At 35.6% G+C, this 20,905-nt stretch overlaps 1 protein-coding gene and 3 non-coding genes across 6 annotated transcripts; 2 read left to right on the top strand and 2 right to left on the bottom strand.

Annotated features, from left to right (window-relative positions):
• Window positions 1-1,067: 1,067 nt before the first annotated feature.
• LOC138692073 (zinc finger protein 678-like) lies at window positions 1,068-20,905 on the bottom strand. Of its 3 annotated transcripts, none has more exons than XM_069814979.1 (5): window positions 20,628-20,893; window positions 17,216-17,313; window positions 12,811-12,948; window positions 12,346-12,428; window positions 1,069-5,065 (listed from the first exon to the last, which is right to left on the bottom strand). In XM_069814979.1, exons 2-5 carry the CDS (start codon window positions 17,306-17,308, stop codon window positions 3,664-3,666), a joined length of 1,716 nt encoding a protein of 571 aa, XP_069671080.1. In that variant the 5' UTR covers window positions 17,309-17,313; window positions 20,628-20,893; the 3' UTR covers window positions 1,069-3,663. The 3 variants fall into 3 exon arrangements, with proteins under 3 accessions (XP_069671083.1, XP_069671080.1, XP_069671082.1); XM_069814981.1 differs by lacking the exon at window positions 20,628-20,893 and adding an exon at window positions 20,327-20,425; XM_069814982.1 differs by lacking the exon at window positions 12,346-12,428 and having other exon boundaries at window positions 1,068-5,065; window positions 20,628-20,905.
• TRNAS-GGA (transfer RNA serine (anticodon GGA)) lies at window positions 5,852-5,923 on the bottom strand. Its single transcript has one exon. It is a non-coding gene; the product is annotated as a tRNA-Ser (tRNA).
• Window positions 6,219-6,290, top strand: TRNAS-GGA (transfer RNA serine (anticodon GGA)). Its single transcript has one exon. It is a non-coding gene; the product is annotated as a tRNA-Ser (tRNA).
• TRNAS-GGA (transfer RNA serine (anticodon GGA)) lies at window positions 6,601-6,672 on the top strand. Its single transcript has one exon. It is a non-coding gene; the product is annotated as a tRNA-Ser (tRNA).

The following is a 20,905-nucleotide window of genomic DNA, read 5'->3' as shown; positions in this document are numbered from 1 at the left end:
ATGACCTCGGCACTAGAATGAGGTGGTGTGGTCGGCACCACGCTCTGACCGCCTTTTACCCCCGGGAAAGACCCGGTACTCAATTTTATAGGAGGCTGAGTGAACCTCGGGGCCGTTCTGAAAGTTTGGCAACGAGAAAAAATCCTGTCACCACCTACACAAAATTGGATAAAGTGGTTTTAGGGAAAAAGTTATTTTGGAATTATATGTTCAGGAAAAACTTCTCAGAGAAAATTTGTTCCTACTTCACAGTTAACTTTTTAAGGCATATATAAACTCTTAGTATGAAAAAGGGATTTCCATATTTTGACATAATACATTATTATCTTCAATTATTAAATTACATTTATGCACTAGAGGCGAAGGGACAAACTTTGTAAACAATTGTAAAGCTTATAGTTATTTTAAGTATAATTTTTATTTAATATTATTACTATTATTATTATTTTATACAGTCATTACTTTATTTTTCCATTAACACTAATATCTAGGTAATTGTCATTGTCTCAATGTAACGCGTCCTGTACTGATCATACTAACTGTACTATTCCTTTAGTTGTGAGATTATATTCATAATATGAATTAATACTTTTTTTTTTAAGTTAATACTTGTATACTAGAATGTATTTTTCTATTTGTTATTATGTATTCAGTATCTTTTTTATTATTATATATGTATAAATATATATTACTATTATTATTTTAAAGTTAATAGTGATTGTGTATATGTATTCAATCTCTGTTACCTACTTTATTATGTTTATTATTATTTTTAAGTTAATATTTGTATACCGGTATGTATTTTTTCTATATGTGATTTGATCCTGGTGGAGTGGAAGAGAAGGCCTGATGGCCTTAACTCTGCCAGGGAAAATAAAACTATTATTATAATTCTTGCAGTGTAGGCTTTCACGGCCAGAGTCTATAGATCTAGATTCATTTTCCGGGCTGAGAGGCCGTCGTCTATTGGTTGGTTTTATACCAGACATTTCGTCTGCAACTGCGGCAGACATCTTCAGTGGAGTGGTATCCGAGGTAGCAAGACTCTTCTCGGCGTACCTGAGGCAACTGATCCTGTGGCTGGTTGTGCGGGCGTATTTATAGTGCGGCTCGCGGGCCGAGGCCGACAGTAATCTTAAACACCAAAGATTACGAACGGAAAATTGGTGACCTGCTGGACCCCAACACATATAAGAAGCTGACACGGGATCCTACGGCAGCAATCCTGAAGAAAACTAACCAGCTGATAAATACCTCGTCAATTCCAGCGGACGTACAACGCTCCATCAAGAAATCGGAGGCATTACCGCCTAGATTATATGGCCTACCAAAAATACATAAAAAGGAAGTTCCACTCATACCGATCGTCAATGCTATCGGGTCTCCTACCTATGAGCTGGCAAAATACCTCAGCAACCAATTGAAACAACACGTAGGAAAGAAGAGTTCTTACATCAGAGACTCGACCCACTTCATAGAAAAAATCAAGATGTTGAGAACGCGGCCTGAAGATTTACTTGTAAGCTTTGACGTAGTGTCATTGTTTACTAAAGTACCGGTCAAGGAAACACTGGAGCTGCACCACAAGTTCTACCCGGAAGATGTAGTGGACCTGTTTCACCAGGTTCTTACCACAACTTATTTCCAATGGAATTATGAATTCTATGAACAGCTGGATGGTGTAGCCATGGGGAGCCCGCTAAGTCCGATGATAGCCAACTTCTATATGGAGTTTCTTGAAGAGTCGATCCTCGAAGCCGCGACACTTAAGCCTTCATGCTGGTTTAGATACGTCGATGATACGTTCGTAATCTGGCCCCATTGTGAACGATAATTGATGGATTTCCTGAGTCAGTTGAATAGCTTCCATACGCAAGTACAATTTACTATGGAAACGGAAAAGGACGGCAAGTTACCCTTCCTGGACATTATGGTACAAAGGAGGACTGATGGAACCCTAGGTCATGACGTCTACAGGAAGCCGACCCACACAGACAGATATCTGCATAAGACCTCGAATCATCATCCTGGCCAGAAACGGGCCATGATGAAAACCCTGATCAACAGGGCCAGGCAGGTAGCCGAGCCACGACACATCCAACGGGAGCTGAGCCATGTATCGACAGCACTCATGGCCAATGGCTACTCAAGGCCGGAGATAAAGAGAGCCATGCGCCCCAGAGTAACACTGTCGATGCGGTCACAGGAACGAGCGACCAAGAAGGGCACGGTCTTCCTACCCTATTTAAGGAATGTGACGGACTGTATCAGCAGGGTGCTGAAGCGTCATGAAGTGGAAACTACCTTCCTGCCGACCAAGCAAATCCGGAACATGCTGAGGTCATCCAAGGACAAACGAGATAAGTTGCTGTCCGCAGGAGTTTACAGGATTCCGTGTTCGTGTGGGAAGGTCTACATCGGTACTACACAGAGGAGCGTCAGGACGAGACTGACAGAACATAAAAGGAATTGTCGCCTAGGACAGAGCGACAAATCGGCAGTGGCAGCACATGCCTATCAAGAGGGCGATCACAACATAAGATTCAAGGACACGGACATCTTGAGCACGACGACGCACTTCTTCCCCCGTCTACATAGAGAAGAGATCGAAATATATAAACATAACAACAACTTTAATCGCAAGGAAGAAGGCATAAAGCTAAGCAAGTGTTGGTACCCGGTCCTAAACAGAACAGATAAGAAGCCACTACAACAAAAGGACGGAACCCAGAACGGGATCAGCGAACAAAGTGGCGCGGACTGCAGCGACAACAGGCCTCGGCCCGCGAGCCGCACTATAAATACGCCCGCACAACCAGCCACAGGATCAGTTGCCTCAGGTATGCCGAGAAGAGTCTTGCGACCTCGGATACCACTCCACTGAAGATGTCTGCCGCAGCTGCAGACGAAACGTCTGGTATAAAACCAACCAATAGACCACGGCCTCTCAGCCCGGACAATGAATCTAGATCAATTATTATTATTATTATTATTATAAGTTACGGATTAATTAGAGGGAAAATTGCTGAAAAAACGTGGCCTATATCGTGTAAAAATATTCAGTATCTTTGAAAATAAGTAATATATGCCTAAATATTTATTATGCACTGAAATATATAAAGAAATACAGTATAACATAAAACTTCGGAATAATGATCACTTTGTGTGATTCGCCGACATTTTAGTTTTTCTTATAGATATGTATAGAAACAGAATATGTAATTACATAATACACGGGCTCTAGAAATAAGGTTTGATTAATAAGTTTATGATCTTCATTTCACTGGACGTGCAACCAACTTCTCTCCAGCATACATTTTATTACACTCACTCATCTAACTACTGAATACTGACAAACGGAACTGAGAGAGTAGTGCGATGATTAAAGCAGTTAAGAAGTATAACATGTTTCATTTCGTTTTTCACTATAATTGGAGGCATTTAAATTCGTTATTTTAATTATCATGTCATTAAATTATATAGTTCTTAGTTACTATCATATTTATCGTTAACATGCATCAATCATAAAAACATGTGACAATTATCAAAATATGTCATATCAATATTTAAAGGACTTATCCGCTTTAGTTTCTATTTGTATATGTACATAATTTATCTGAACACTTTCGCCTCGTTTTCTCTTCATACAACCGTGACACAATTTTACTGGTTGTCTTCAGTATGGCGGCTTTCTTCCTCTTTTACGTCAACTGCCTGGGAAAAACTTTCTTCAGAGACCTCACATTCGATTGGATTGTCGCCAGTATGGCGGCGTTTATGTCGCTTTAAATCACCCGACTGAGAAAAACTCATTGCACAGACATCACATTTGAATGGTTTGTCGCCAGTATGTCGACGTTTATGTCTATTTACGGCACCCGACTGAGAGAAACTTCTTCCACAGACATCACAGTTGAATGGTTTCTCGCCTGTATGCAAACGTTTATGTTGTTTTAAGTGACCAGGACGAGAGAAAGATCTTCCACAGTCAACGCAATGGAATTGTTTGTCGCCAGTATGGGTGTGCTTATGTTGTTTTAAGTAACCCCAACGGGAGAAAGACTGTCCACAAACGAAACATTTGTATGGTTTTTCTCCAGTATGCTTTCGTACATGACATTTCAAACTGCACTTATATGAGAATTCCTTTCCACAGATGTCGCATTTAAATAGTTTTTCACCGGTATGCACGAGTTCATGTTGTTTCAAGTTACCCGGACGAGAGAACCACATACCACAAACATCACATCTGTATGGTTTCTTCCCAGAATGCTCGGGTGAAACTAAGTTCACTTTATATTTCTTAAAAACCTCCTGTCCACAAATATCACTTTTCAATTGTTTATCCCCAGTATGTAAGCGTTCATGATATTTTAATTGAGCTGACCGATAGAAACATTTGCCACAGACATAGCATTGGAATTGTTTGTCGGAAGTATGCAGGACTTCATGTTGTTTTAAATGACCTGAACGAGAGAAGCTGAGTCCACACACATCACATTTGTATGGTTTTTCCCCAGAATGCTTGCGTAAATGAATTTTCAAAGTGCACTTATGAGAAAACTCCAGTGCACAGATATCGCATTTAAACGGTTTGTCACCAGAATGCACGTTTTCATGTTGATTTAAGAGATCCAGCTGAGAGAAACACTTGCCACACACATTACATTTGTATGGTTTCATCCCAGTATGTTTGTCCATATGGGTTTTCAACCTACTTTTTCGAGAGAATTCATGGTCACAGATAACGCATTTAAATTGTTTGTGGCCAGTATGCACTATTTGATGTTGTTTTAAGTTTCCCAAACGAAAGAAACATTTCCCACACACATTGCACTTGTACTGTTTGTCACCAAAATGCACGATTTCATGTTGTTTTAAATGACCAGAACGACAGAAACACTTTCCACATACATCACATTTGTATGGTTTCTCCCCGGTATGTTTGCGTTCATGAACTTTCAGAGTGTTCTTATGAGAGAATTCCTTTCCACAAACATCGCACTTAAAGTCCTTGTTGCCAGTTTGCACGAGTTCATTTTGGAAATCCAGCTCAGAGGAACATCTGTAAAAGACATCACATTTGGATTGTTTGTCTCCAGAATCCCGAAACTGATGTTTTAATTAACCCAAGTGAGAGAAAATCTTTCAACAGAGTTGGCATTTGTATGGTTTTTCCGAGTAGGCTTCATCATTGTATGATCAAACGCAACCGTTGGATGATTATTTTTCCTGCGCATTCAGTTGTCACACACAACATGAATACGGAATATTGCCGCTAGATGGCAGCTCCTAATCGCCCTTTTAAGTCTATTTTGGATTTAGACCCTGTGCTTAAATTGTATATTATGTGATTAAAATACAAGTCGAGCCAATGAAACGGGAGATTTTGAGATTCGTGTCTTTTCGGCTGTTGTCAGGTATTTTAATTATTACATGCAACAATGTATTCTTCATTCGATAGCATTTGTTTATAATCGATCGTTGGATGGGTGGACGTGCTTTTGCAATTAAGGCATATTACAAAATTAATGATAGATTCATTGCTGCACAACGGCTATTTCGACGTCATTTCAATATCCATCGCAATCATCCGATATCATCAGCCAATGCAAAAAAATCTGGATTCAGAACTTTGAAGTAACTGGTCCTGTGTTAAAGAAGAAGTCTCCAGGTAAGGGAAGTCCTGTATGTACCCCGGAAAACGTAAACACCGTAAGAGTTGCTATGATCTGTAGTTCTAAACATTCTATTGGTATTTATTTTGATGTACCCAAGTACATATGATATTTCCATGCAGATATTCTGCTTTCTCAGATGATGAGAGAGAGATGGAACGGAGAAAAATTCTCTCCGGCGCCGGGATTTGAACCCGGGTTTTCAGCTCTCCGTGCTGATGCTTTAACCACTAAGCCACGCCGGATACATCTCTCTCTCATCATCTGAGAAAGCAGAATATCTGCATGGAAATATCATATTTACTTCGGTACATCAAAATAAATATGATATGCGTAATAAATCACTTTGTGATTTAAAGACGGCGCCCATACCGTCGGACCCCGGCCAACCAGTCACTCATCTGAGTGCACCTCTACACATGTATGGACTTCGGTCCTGCGTGCATAGACATCTATGACGTAGTGCAGAGGGCGGCCACTAGAGGGAACCCAAGAGATGGAGCTTAATCTGAGACGATTCTCAACGGTGTCGGGATTGTATCCGGCGTGGCTTAGTGGTTAAAGCATCAGCACGGAGAGCTGAAAACCCGGGTTCAAATCCCGGCGCCGGAGAGAATTTTTCTCCGTTCCATCTCTCTCTCATCATCTGAGAAAGCAGAATATCTGCATGGAAATATCATATGTACTTCGGTACATCAAAATCAATATGATATGCGTAATAAATCACTTTGTGATTTAAAGACGGCGCCCATACCGTCGGACCCCGGCCAACCAGTCACTCATCTGAGTGCACCTCTACACATGTATGGACTTCGGTCCTGCGTGCATAGACATCTATGACGTAGTGCAGAGGGCGGCCACTAGAGGGAACCCAAGAGATGGAGCTTAATCTGAGACGATTCTCAACGGTGTCGGGATTGTATCCGGCGTGGCTTAGTGGTTAAAGCATCAGCACGGAGAGCTGAAAACCCGGGTTCAAATCCCGGCGCCGGAGAGAATTTTTCTCCGTTCCATCTCTGTCATCATTCTATTGGTAGTCACGCAATTTCACTTGGATTGTCAAACACTAGTCAGAATACGAAGAAATTCTTCATAAGGACTTACACATACATTCATATAAAATTTAAGTACTACAGTCTTTAAAAGATGCTGATAAAGTAAATTGCATGACTTTTTGCCAAAACTTCTTGCAACTAAATGTTAACGAAGACATTGTCCACAATATGCTGATGAGAGATGAAGCTCAATTTCATCTCTCTGGATACGTCAATAAACAAAACTTTCGATACTGGTCACCAAGTAACCCTTATGATATGCACGAGGAATCATTACAAATTGTCAAAGTCACAGTTTGGTGTGCAATAACATCATTTGGAATCATCGGTCCTTATTTCTGTGAGAACAATAATGAGACATGTGTTACTGTGACATCACAGCGAAATGTCGAATGATTCAAGAATTTTTGTCTCCACAAATTGCCAATAATCCTCTCATCAATGGGTCCCACCTGTGGGATGTAGTGTACAGAAAATAAGAATTTCATGAGGCACAGGTAAATGCTGTTGTGTATACTTGAAATGTAAAGTGAAAATTTAGTTTCAAAGTAATCAGTGCAATAATTATTTAATTTTTAAAGTCGGCCATTTCATTGGCTCACCTAGTATTACTTTGTTTCGCGACTCTAAAGGTCGACTTCTAAAACACGGACGAAATCATGGTTCCAAAACTCGGCTTTTGAACCACGATCGAGGTCTGAATCCTTATGCGATTTCTAAAACGAAGTCAAGAAGCGGCTTGAGAGGAAACCGAGGTTCGTGGGTTTTATATATGCAACGCAGCTAAGAATCGATTTTTATTCCTGTACACAGTCGATATTAGAAATAAATGAACATCAGGATTAATATTTTTACTGAATTGCACTAAGTGACGTTCTTTTGTTCTCAGCTAAGGTATTGTTATATTTAGGGAATATACGTGCGTTTAAAATACTAGCATTACTTAGTATTTAATAGGGAACGGATTTTTAGGTACCAGAATGATATTACACAAATAATTAGTACAAGTCGAGCGTTTATGTTATAGTTTATCGTTTGTTCTTAACTACTACTAACATTAATTGAAAACACGATTCTAAGGAATTAATAACCTAAATATTAACTGGATTCAAATTTCAATTGAAATTAAAACGTAGTATGGTTCTGTTTTCACATGTAATAGGCTAGTAGGGCCTACTATGTGGAAAGCCCAAGTAGCATAAAACTTAAAATAAGAAGACAAAATCACGTTTGTTTCATATTCTTGTAGGCCCACAACATTTTCGAGTATTAAATGAAATGTCCACAACTGCTGTAAAGTCTCAGAATTATGATATATCGTCTTATAGGCATAAAGGTATAATTAATACAAAATATTATCTTACTTCCCTGAAAGCAACAAGAAGTGTAAAAAATTTGTCAACCTATCGCCTGTTGCATTTCGTTGCAGATTATTATTATTTAGCGTACTTGCTAAATTTTGCGTTGATTTCTTCGAAAATCGAAATATTCGTCGGAAATTATCGTCGTTATATAGTTACAAAGGATTATTCCTCTCTCTCTCATCACTCTAATCCGGATATTTAATACTCGTAGACACAAATTTTCCTTTGATAATCATCCAGCTGATCTACTACCACAGTCTACTATATACAGTCGCGAAGCCTGAGGTGTTTTTTTGCAAATCTCGTGATAAAGCGCTCCAAGCGGTTAGCAACTAGAAACAATAGACTGTCCATGGTCGACTTTGGACTGTGTCGTATTTCTATCGAGTGCTAGCTTGTTGCGTGTTTCACATTGATGCTTGTGAAATGTTCGTTATTGGTTATAATGAAAATGTTAATGGATAAAATATAATAATTGGAATAATACTATGGGACAAGGAGGAGACGTTTGTAGTGCTATAAATTGTAGCAACAGTAAGAGAAAGAGGCCAGAGTTATCCTTTTTCCGATTTCCGAAAGATTCAGAAAGGTTCCTGGGTTTCCACAAGAATGCTGTGCAGAAACAAAACTGTTAATTTGAAGTTCTTTGTGGCTGTTAGAATACACCATATCCTTAAATTTCACAATAAAATGTTTCAGTCCAACCGAAAGGACATTAGATACCGGTCAAAGTTCTGTCACTTAGGCTGCTATAAATTTCCAGAGAAATAAAGGTTAGGTCTACTTTTTTTTTTCAGAGCATATATTTTTAATTGTAGCTATTAATTTTGTTATTATTTTTATGTGTTATTTTACTAAAGACGTAGAAAAATTAAGTTTGTTTTAATGAACTTTACTGATCACGTTTTATTTTCAATTCTGGTGGGATTATTATTGCTTAGGCCTAATTTTTTCTTCGAAGGATATGTTTTTAATTATAGCTGTTAATTTTGTTGTTATTTTTATTTGTTGCTTTAACTAGAGACGTAGAAAAAGTCGGTTACAATAAAATGTATTGATCACGTTTTATTTCCAATTCTGGTGTGATTATTATTGCTTAACCTCATCCCATTTTTTTAACTACGTAAGCCTACACTACAAGTACTGGTATACGTACGTTACTCCATTAATTAATATTTCCATTATTATTGTTGTAAAGAGAAGTGCAAATTAATATTTATTGGTTTCAATTCATAGTTAATTATCGCTATAATCTTGAATGAGTGTAGCTATTATAGTAAATTTCAGTTCGTATTGCACAAACAAATATTATATTAACTTATTTCTTGCAGGTATCTTCGAGTTTATGGCGGAATTTAATATACTTCATTAAAATAATAAATTAACTTTATGCATTTAATATTTCAATAATGGAAGGAAGGTGTTAATTTTTCCAAAAGAACACGACAACGAAAGTGTAACATATTTTGTCGGCTGCTAGGAGAGAGATCTGCGATGATGAGGCGATAGTAGCGATCCTAGTGGTGGGCAACTACCCCTGTTTGCATTTTTACTACATATTGAGCTTCGCGACTGTACATAGTAGACTGTGCTACTACCTCCATACTGTATACATGAAGCCGTTCTTTTAAACCTGCCCCATTCGTGATCTCTGCTTCAGACCATGGTTTCGAGCCATGGCTCAGAAAAATGGAAAAGACCTCGTTTTATAAATCCAAACGCGGTTTAAAGCCATGGTCGTGGTCTAGACCTCGTTTTAGAAATCGACTCTAATATTTCGTTAATCTATTACATTCTAAGCTATTGAATCACATGAAAATATAACACATGCAAAATCGAAAACATGGAAGCCAATGAGTTTCTGTCTTAGAAAACTCCTTGTAAGACAGAATTAAAGACATTCGTCAAATTAAATTGCGAAAGAACTATCTGCAGGATAATTTATGGAACTTGTAAGGTTAATTAACTAGAGGACATACGATCAGTTATGGTAACAATGCTGTAAACCAGTGCTCCTAGTGGTGACCGTTGAAATCTTGTACTACGTAATAGAGTAGTGATTGTTTCATAAGTTTTCAATACTGAAAATCTCGAAGTAGTCATATTGTGAAAATACAGAGCCTGTTATTGACTTTATAGTAAATTAAACAACCCTAAAGCAACGAACATAGGTGCTATATAAAAAAATCCAAATTGCAAGACAAAATCACGCATAAAAATCTACATGCTACTAAAAACAAGGTCAGTTAAACTATTATTTGATTTAAAATTTCCATCATGACTTTGTTTCCAAATTTGGCTATAGTAAGAATTGACAGGGCTTGCCAAAGGAGAAAGATATATTTAATTAGCTGTATTTTGAGATGTTTGAAAAAATAATAATGAAATAATGAAAAGTTCATATTTTAACAATTCTGTCACATCTGTAACCTGTTATAAACATTCTGTATGTAATGCAAATCTGGCTTTCAGATAAAGTTCACTGTAGAGCAGTCTTGCATAAGTTCAAAGGAAAAATTGTATCAGGGCTGGGTATCGAGTCCGGAACCTCTTGCTGAACGCGTACCAAAGCTCTATAGACTGAGCTACTCAGGAACACAAAACCACAATTTCAAATCACACAGAGTTTGCGTGCACTCGATGTCGGTTTCTGGCATCTTCTCAACCCACTCGAGATATGTGGATATAAACGGAAAAATTGAGACGTGTCAGGTGAAGTTCCTGGATAGCTCAGTCGGTAGAGAGTTTGTGCGTTCAGCCAAAGCCCCAGGATCGATACCTGGCCCCAGAAAAGTTTTTCCTTCAAATTATTCATTCTATATGTCCTTAGTAAAACGAAAAACTAAGTTTGAAAAAGGTAATTTTGTTTTAAAAATATTACAGATACAAAAAGAAAATCCCTTACTCTTTCAAAACATAGCAATTAGCAGAGTTACTGAATGAACTACATAAATGCGAAATGCCAAGGGAAATTTTTTCAGACCCGTATTCCCCTTCCCATTTCTTAGACAAAAGCGATGGATTTCATAATTATGGATCAACTATACATATACATCATACATATTTCAACTGCCTACAAGATAAATAATTGACATAATCATAAGTCTTTTAGTCAATACAACTAAATATTTATCATAACAGAACAATGGTATGAGTCACTACAAGTATTATTAGCAATTATAGCTCTACTACTTAGTAATAGGAGCAGTTGTGGTATTATCAGTAGTAGTTGTAGTGAAAATAATGGCAATAATAGTAATATTAGTGTGACAGCAGAACTAGCAATAGTAGTGGCTGTAGCAATACTAGTAGCAGCAGTATGGACGAAAAGCTTTGTTTGGAATTGAATGGGTTACATCAGCTGTTTGTCTATGCGGATGACGTTAATATCTCATTAGAAAATCAACAAGCTATCAGAGAAAACACAAGAAATTTACTTGTAACTAGTAAAAAGATAGGTTTGGAAATAAATCTCGAAAAGACAAAGTATATGATTATGTCTCGTGGCCAGAAAATTGTACGAAATGAAATATAAAAATTGAAATTTTATCCTTTGTAAAGAAGTTCAAATATCTTGAAGTAACAGTAACAAATATAAATAACACTTGGACAAAATTAAACGCACAATAAATATGGGAAATACCTTATATTATTCGGTTGAGAAGTTTTTGTCATCTAGTCTGCTCTCAAAACGCAGAAAGTTAGAATTTATAAAACAGTTATATTACCGGTTGTTCTGTATGGTTGTGAAACTTGGACTCCCACTCTGAGAGAGGAACAGAGATTAAGGGTGTTCGAGAATGAGGTTCTTAGGAAAATATCTGGGGCTAAGGGGATGAAGTTACAGGAGAATGGAGAAACTTGTGCAATGTGGAACTGCATGCACAGTGTTCTTTACCTGACATAATTAGGAACGTTAAATCCAGACGTTTGAGATGGGCAGGGCATGTAGCACATATGGGCGAATCCAGAAATGCATATAGAATATTAGTGAGGAAAAAGACCTTTAGGGAGGCTGAGACGTCGATGGGAAGATAATATTAAAATGGATTTGAGGGAAGTGGATTAAGATGGTAGAGACTCGATTGAACTTGCTGAGGATAGGGACCAATGGCGGGCTTACGTGAGGGTGGCAATGAACCTTCGGATTCTCTAAAAGCCATAAGAAATTGCTCTACTCGATTAGACCGAATTCATAATATGTAATGATTTTAATGAAGTAAAGAAAGACAGGTACACCATGCTTACCTTTCAGGGGAAGCCTCTTTATCCTCTGCTGCTACTTCCAGCTTCACTTTGTCATCTGTTATATCCAAGTCACAAAAATCTTCCTGAATATAGAGAGGAAATATGGTTAAAAATTTTAGAGACATGGTCATATGTCGGATATATCACCATCAAAACTAAACCTTATTGAATGTGGAGTTGTTAAATTTGATATTGATGAAAACTAGGGGACACACTGCATATGCTATTGAAAAATACACACTAAGCTTTGTGTCTTCGATCCGAACTAGAGATGTTTTACGAAGAAAGATACAAAGAAATAACAAATGTTATTAATAGTACATTGAGAGCAGTAATAGTTATCTCATGTGGCAAACAGTACTGCGAGAGACAGGTATAAAGATGGCGTGTGTGACATGTAAAATATAAGTTGAAACCTGGACGAAGAAGAACAACTACAAGAAATACTGCATGTCCCTCACTTACCTCAGCTTCTCTCTTCACCACTGGAAGATTATCTGGCAGCGGAGTATCTTCACATTTTATCTCCGATGGGAGAGCATACCAGTAATCCTTTAACTCCGTCTTTACCTCAGTCGAGGACACATTCAACAAATTCAGTTCCTACAAAAACGGGTAACATCTTAAATGAGTAATTTATAGTATTGAGAGGCCCCTACTTTCAGAATAGGCGAAAATTTATGTAACAACTAGCAGTACCCGTGCGCTCCGCTGCACCCATTAGAAATAAATATAAAGTAATTACATAATTAAAATAGGACATTTGACCCAGGGAACATTCGCGTTTGATAGAAAGATAAATTGTTTAATATGTTACTTAATTTAAATTGTATTTAAATAATCAAAATGCGACCATTTTGGTCCAGAGAGCACTCATTGGTGCCATGACAATTCCTTTAACATGTTTCTTATTTTTTATTACATGCAACCATAGTTTAATGAACATTGACAACATTTAGATTTAATGTACATACTTTATTTTATTTGCTATATGTTTCCATTGAATTATGGCAATAACTTAATTTTAACCCTTGTTTTCTAGGTATTCAGTAAATGGCACTTGGCCCACAATGGTTCTGAACCCTTCAAATATATTATATTATATTATATTATATTATATTATATTATATTATATTATATTATATTATATTATATTATATTATATTATATTATATTATATTATATTATATTATATTATATTATATTATATTATATTATATTATATTATATTATATTATATTATATTATATTATATTATATTATATTATATTATATTATATTATATTATATTATATTATATTATATTATATTATATTATATTATATTATATTATATTATATTATATTATATTATATTATATTATATTATATTATATTATATTATATTATATTATATTATATTATATTATATTATATTATATTATATTATATTATATTATATTATATTATATTATATTATATTATATTATATTATATTATATTATATTATATTATATTATATTATATTATATTATATTATATTATATTATATTATATTATATTATATTATATTATATTATATTATATTATATTATATTATATTATATTATATTATATTATATTATATTATATTATATTATATTATATTATATTATATTATATTATATTATATTATATTATATTATATTATATTATATTATATTATATATTATATTATATTATATAAAAAGTGTGTTGATAAGGGATGTACGCCGATAAGTAAGTTTTTAATTTGTTATGGGGGCTCTTGAATCTCAGGAGGAACAACTTTTACAACAGTGCAACATAATCTGCTTGGCTCATTACCCTATTCTTTTGCATTGCATTTAATGCATATGTATGATATGTATTTTAACACGATTCAATTGAGCATAGTTAATATTTGGATTATAAAATAATGGAATGCTAAGCTAACATATTATTACTGCATACTAAATCAATACACTCTTGTGGTTCGTTAATTCTCTGAGATAAACATTATTTTAAGAAATACAGGAAACGAATATACAGAATAGCCTATCAAGTTTTCAGTGCATAAGAAGCTATTTTAATCTTACCTGTCCTCAATTCACTCGGAAGTTACTGTAATAACATTATAGCGTTATGTCCATCTAGAGAAACTACACTTTCAAATGGTGAAATAATAATTAATTATACAAATCGGTTAATTTAGCTTCCGATATTACTTCATACGAACACAGAAACATTGTCTGTAGGCTATGTTTCATAGCTTTCGATTGTTGTTATCCAAAGTCATTTGTTTTTTATTTCATTACACCGCCTTAGATGGCAGTTATTTTAATTTTAAAACTCATTTATATCATTAAATATCAGTCCTAACAAAATTTTTCAAAGAATAAAACTTATCGGAAATGATTAGTAAAGAAATTTTTGTTGTGTAACTTTTTCACAAAGATCAATAATAAGCGAGATATTTCGATTTATTTAATTCAGGCCCCCTCATACCCCCTTTTAAATAACGTATTTTGAATGCCATATAGCCTAAAATCTAAGCTACAATGAACTTATTTTATATGCCTATTTTCATCGAAATCCGTTCAGCCATTATCGCGTGAAAAGGTAACAAACATCCAGACAGACAGACATACAAACAAAAATTTCAAAAAAGCGATTTTGAGTTTCAGGGCGGTTAATTATATATGTTAGGACCAATTATTTTTGGAAAATCGAAAATTACCAGAAAAATTTCGGTTACTCTTGCCCTCCCTTCCTCTACATCCGTCTCTTTCCTGGCATTACACCAAACTCACCCTCTCTCTCTCTCTCTCACTCACACACACATACATGTGTACGCCATGATTAATAATCATGTTTCGTGAGATAAAAAATACGGAATAATCAATAAATTTAAACACTCTCACAACATGTCAGCCAAAGATAAAAAATAGCACAGAGAGGCATACTGACATCAGTAATTCAACAATAGAACAAGATCGCTCATAAGTACATTGGTTTACAAATAAGTTTGTGATAGGATTCGTAATTGTAGAATTCTATATAATACATGCAATGAAAATTTTAATGAAGAAATAATTAAAAGAGAATATTTTTTGGAACTTTACAGCCCTCATAAGGTACCGATAATCAGAAATTAACTTAGAAATCACAACTCAAGCCGACATAAGTGTCGATTTTGTGAAAAATCGTACAGAATATATTCTCTTATACTAAGTGCTGGCTGACATACACACTAAGTATGATCTTGGTTTGCGACAAATGTCTAAGAATCTCAAGTCACATCTGCTGGACCACATCAATTCTGTAGTTCTTAATGTGGCCATTTACTTCAAATCATTTCGTATTGTACAAATTACATAGTCTGTTAATCGCAATGTATACGTTATTACAAAAGTCAGTTCAAACATTAAACTGCTATAAATATTATAATATTTGAGATAGGAAGAAAAACAAAAACATCACATCACAGGGTTTAAAAAGACTGGGAAGATGTCCGCCATTCTTTTATTCAACGTACAGCATTCTGTCTGCGACACCATGCATTTTGCAGATAATGTCTCGGAATATTGAAATTTCTTGCGCGATAACATCTTTCAGTTGCAGTAGGGTTATTTGATTTATCAGAAAAACTCGTTCTTTAACGATGAAAGAGTAATGGAACAGAGAAAATTTCTCTCCAGCACCGGGATTTGCACCCGGGTTTTCAGCTCTACGTGCTAATGCTTTATCCACTAAGCCACACCAGATATCCATCTCGGTGTCAGACAGAATCGTCTCAGTTCAAGTTCCAACTCTTGGATTCCCTCTAGTGGCCGCCCTCTGCACTACGTCATAGATGTCTATGAACGTAGGACTGAAGTCCACACATGTGCTGAGGTGCACTCGTTATGAGTGACTAGTTGGCCAGGATCCGACGGTATATGCGCCGTCTTAAATCACGAAGTGATTTACGCATATCATATATATTATTTTAATGTACCGAAGTACATATGATATTTCCATGCAGATATTTTGCGTCATCATACGATGAAAGAGTAATGGAACAGAGAAAAATTCTCTCAGGCACCGGGATTTGAACCCGGGTTTTCAGCTCTATGTGCTGATGCTTTATCCACTAAGCCACACCGGATACCCATCTTTAAGGTAACCCACAACCAAAAGTCGGCCGGATTGAAATGTGGAGACCGCGGAGGCCATTTTCCCAATGTTTTGTAATCCCAGAGAAAATCTCAAGCAGATAACTTATCAAAACCACGATTTTAAACCCGGTCAGCACGTACTATAAAATAAACTACACTTAAGACTTAAAATCAAGGAACCCGATTATCCCTCAAATATGTATATGTACAGTTCTGACAGTTCGCCTGTGCGCTCCGATGACGTCAGAGTAGGGAGAAAGTCTCATTGAAAAAGATCAGTTCATTTGCTCATGGTTAGTAATGCTTTGGGAGCATTTATCTATTTCTGGGAGGAAAGGAGGCTTTATAAACTAACCTTACAGTTGGTTTTGTTGGTATTTGATACTAATAATTATAATTTGTCATCAAATCATTCTTAAATTAAAAAAAAAAAATTGATGTTTATAGAAAGAGGATATAGTCAAAGGATTTGCTGTTCTGTGTATGCACATAATCTTCCATAACTGTTATTCATGCTTCTTCTCAATCACACAAAAACGGTTTTGGAATGCACAGATAAAATCAGGATTTCCAAATATATCAACAAACTGAACATGATAGTAAATAAGACGAAAACACTAAGACGCTTCATTTTCTGTAGTCAGATACTGATTATAAATTGTGAGGAGAAGGTTTTCTGTTATGATATATTCTTATGTCATACAAATAACAAGACAGCAATATCTTTCAGTTTACCTCTGTTACAGGCTTCTTCTCTTCCACATCTGTGCTATCACTTGTCTGTATGGTCAATGGGTCGACTTCAGGTTCTGTCTTGATCACATCCATCGCAACTGAAAGATGTAATCGATATAGTAACAATCAATTTAACAACTCTTAAGTTTAAAAATATAGTATAATTGTTTGCATGATTATGTTTCGATTTATCATTATTTTAAGAGTTGTCAACATTATATGTTGCTAATATTTATTATGAAGGATTCGTAACAAGTTGTTTTTTACGGTGATGGGTTGTTAGCCCTTCGTCCAACCCCCAAGCTGGAGGACCACTGATATGATATTCTTATTGAATTTGGTATTCCCAAGAAACTAGTTCGATTAATTAAAATGTGTCTCAGTGAAACGTACAGCAGAGTTCGTGTAGGTCAGTTTCTGTCAGATGCGTTTCCAATTCTCTGTTGGCTAAAGCAGGGAGATGCACTATCACCTTTACTTTTTAACTTTGCTCTAGAATATGCCATTAGGAAAGTCCAGGATAACAGGCAGGGTTTGGAATTGAACGGGTTACATCAGCTGCATGTCTATGCGGATGACGTGAATATGTTACGAGAAAATCCACAAATGATTAGGGAAAACACGGGAATTTTACTGGAAGCAAGTAAAGACATAGGGTTGGAAGTAAATCCCGAAAAGACTAAGTATATGATTATGTCTCGTGACCAGAATATTGTACGACATGGAACTATAAAAATTGGAAATTTATCTTTTGAACAGGTGGAGAAGTTCAAATATCACGGAGCAACAGTAACAAATATAAATGATACTCGGGAGGAAATTAAACATAGAATAAATATGGGAAATGCATGTTATTATTCGGTTGAGAAGCTTTTATCATCCAGTCTGCTGTCAAAAATCTGAAAGTTAGAATTTATAAAACAGTTATATTACCGGTTGTTCTGCATGGTTGTGAAACTTGGACTCTCACTTTGAGAGAGGAACAGAGATTGAGAGTGTTTGAGAATAAGGTGCTTATGAAAATATTTGGGGCTAAGAGGGATGAAGTTACAGGAGAATGGAGAAAGTTACACAACGCAGAACTGCAAGCATTGTAGTCTTCACCTGACATAATTAGAAACATTAAATCCAGATGTCTGAGATGGACAGGGCATGTAGCACGTATGGGCGAATCCAGAAATGCATATAGAGTGTTAGTTGGGAGGCCGGAGGGAAAAAGACCTTTAGGGAGGCCGAGACGTAGATGGGAAGATAATATTAAAATGGATTTGAGGGAGGTGGGATATGAAGATAGAGAATGGATTGCTTAGGATAGGGACCAATGGCGGGCTTATGTGAGGGCTCCTTAAAAGCCAGTAAGTAGTAGTAGTAGGAATATTTATTTTATTTTATTGATACATGTAAGTCCAGAAAAAACAGAAAGGATTTGGAATTGAACGGGTTACATCAGGTCCTGCTATGTGTATCCAGCGCCGAAAGTTACCCAGCATTTCCTCTTAATGGACTGAGAAAAAAATCCCGGAAAAAATATCACCCATGTAACTTGTCCCAACCATGATCTGATCTCGGGACCGCTCGTTTCTTAGTAAGGCACGCTAACCATTACTCCACAACGGTGAATATGAATAAAATATGTGTTTTCGTTAAAGGCGAGTATTTTTGTGGGACAAAAATAAATAAATAAATTACAAATTTAAAGCTGTAGCCCGTCATGACGGTTGTTTTTACTTCATTTTTTTTTTTTCAGAAATGCCATATTGCGTGGTTTATAAAACACGAAAATTATAAGAGACAGCGAAAAACAAGGTTTAAATTTGTAAAACAGACATTACAAATTCCAAAAATACAAAAAACGGACAACCCTAATTTGTACAAAATCTTATAAAATAGCCTATGTATTTTTCACAAAACTTAGTACAATCATATTAACCTTCAATAATTTTCACACCAAAAAACCACACAAAGAACCTAAACAAACCAAACCTAATGTCACTAATTTGTAATATTTCATTGGGTTTAAGATATTAAAACAGTGTTTTCCGCCACTTTTCAGCAATTTACAATTCTGATCAATCATGAAATATGCCTATTTCTGAAAGGTTAAAAAAAAAAAAACAGTTATATTCAGATATTGATTTTCTGCAATGAAACACTTTTCCAAGACACCTTCACAACAGTTTCTCATTTTTTTAAATACAATTATCCGAAAATACGTCATGTCCTAACAAAAAAAAAAAACGGAGTTGTTCAATATTTAACAACGGCTCTTTGAAAATACTAAAAAAACAGTGCACTGACAACCCTCGCACAAACCACACAATCCACGATCATTACCCGAAAGTCTCAATGTAGCCTACCTTCGCCGAATATCACAGTCTAGCTCTCTAGTATATACAGTCATGAAGCCTGAGTTGTGAGGGTACTAGGAACAACACACTGTGCCGCTACTATTTCGCATTGTCTGTGATGAGGCGATAGCAGCGATCCTAGTGGTTAGCAACTATCAATGGATGCATATTCCCCACGTATTGAGCTTTGTAACTGTATATACTAGACTGTGGGAATATACTCATATTTACCACGTACACAAACGTCAACTAGACAGAAATCGATTAACTATCATAGATTACGAAAGAATATTGCCACATTACCGCCTTCATCTTTGAAGAATACGAACGTCTGGTGATCAGAGAGCCACAATGTACCACATAAACAGGTAAATTCAGAAAAATAAAATAAGTAGAAATAAACTTTTTATTCGTAGACACACAGTTCTTAACTACAAATAAGTAATCAGACACCAAGATGAACTTCGAAAATACGGTTGTTATATTCTTTTAAGCGTTGTCATGATAGGTAACATAATTACAATTACAAATCTTAATAAAAAAAATGTTGGAATCCAGAAGTGTGAGTAGTCTATATTGTGGGAAATGTCTGTGAACTGGGAGACGGAACCATGCATAAAGGGGAGAAAGGAAAGCACCTTGCGCAGTGAAAAAGGCATATGTATATTAACACTGCATATGAATATACAGGTACAGATAACTATCAAACGATTTCTACGTTGAAAATAATTGTGGATGCAAGGTGAAACCATTTGTTAATTACATTATAACAAAAGCCCATTGAAGCTCAATAAGAAATTTGTACACTTTCTGGAGAATAACCAGTTATTAGCGATCTGTAAACTTTGTAACTGTCATTTCTGGAAGTGCCATCGGTTAGTGCAAGTTATAACGCAGATATAAAAAAAAAATATATATATATATATATACCTATTCTGTGAAGTCGCAAGAAATGCAAAATGGTGATGCACTGAATAGTTATACAAAAACATAATTATCAAATCATACTCTAATGATAAATACACCAAAGTAACAACTGTGAATATTCACATATATACACTTACCCCTATAAATTATTAAAATGAAAATAAACCACTTAGCAATAGCCTTACTTTACAGTTCAGAATATAAAATACACAATTCCAAAGGAAGAACAATTTTCACTACGATCAAGTGAGCCGTGAATATAAATTACGTCAATGGGCCATTACCATCTTCGATGTTGCCAAAAAGCTGAGTAATAATTCTCAGCTATTTCTAATAGATTTCAATTCCTTAAAGCTGAAAAATATCCTTGTCAGCCGTCAACGCAAATAGCAGATTTTTTTTTTATATAGAATCG

This window comes from Periplaneta americana, chromosome 16 (assembly GCF_040183065.1).
Source record: "Periplaneta americana isolate PAMFEO1 chromosome 16, P.americana_PAMFEO1_priV1, whole genome shotgun sequence".
Taxonomy (NCBI): domain Eukaryota; kingdom Metazoa; phylum Arthropoda; class Insecta; order Blattodea; family Blattidae; genus Periplaneta; species Periplaneta americana.
This window is presented reverse-complemented; position numbering and strand designations above follow the sequence as displayed.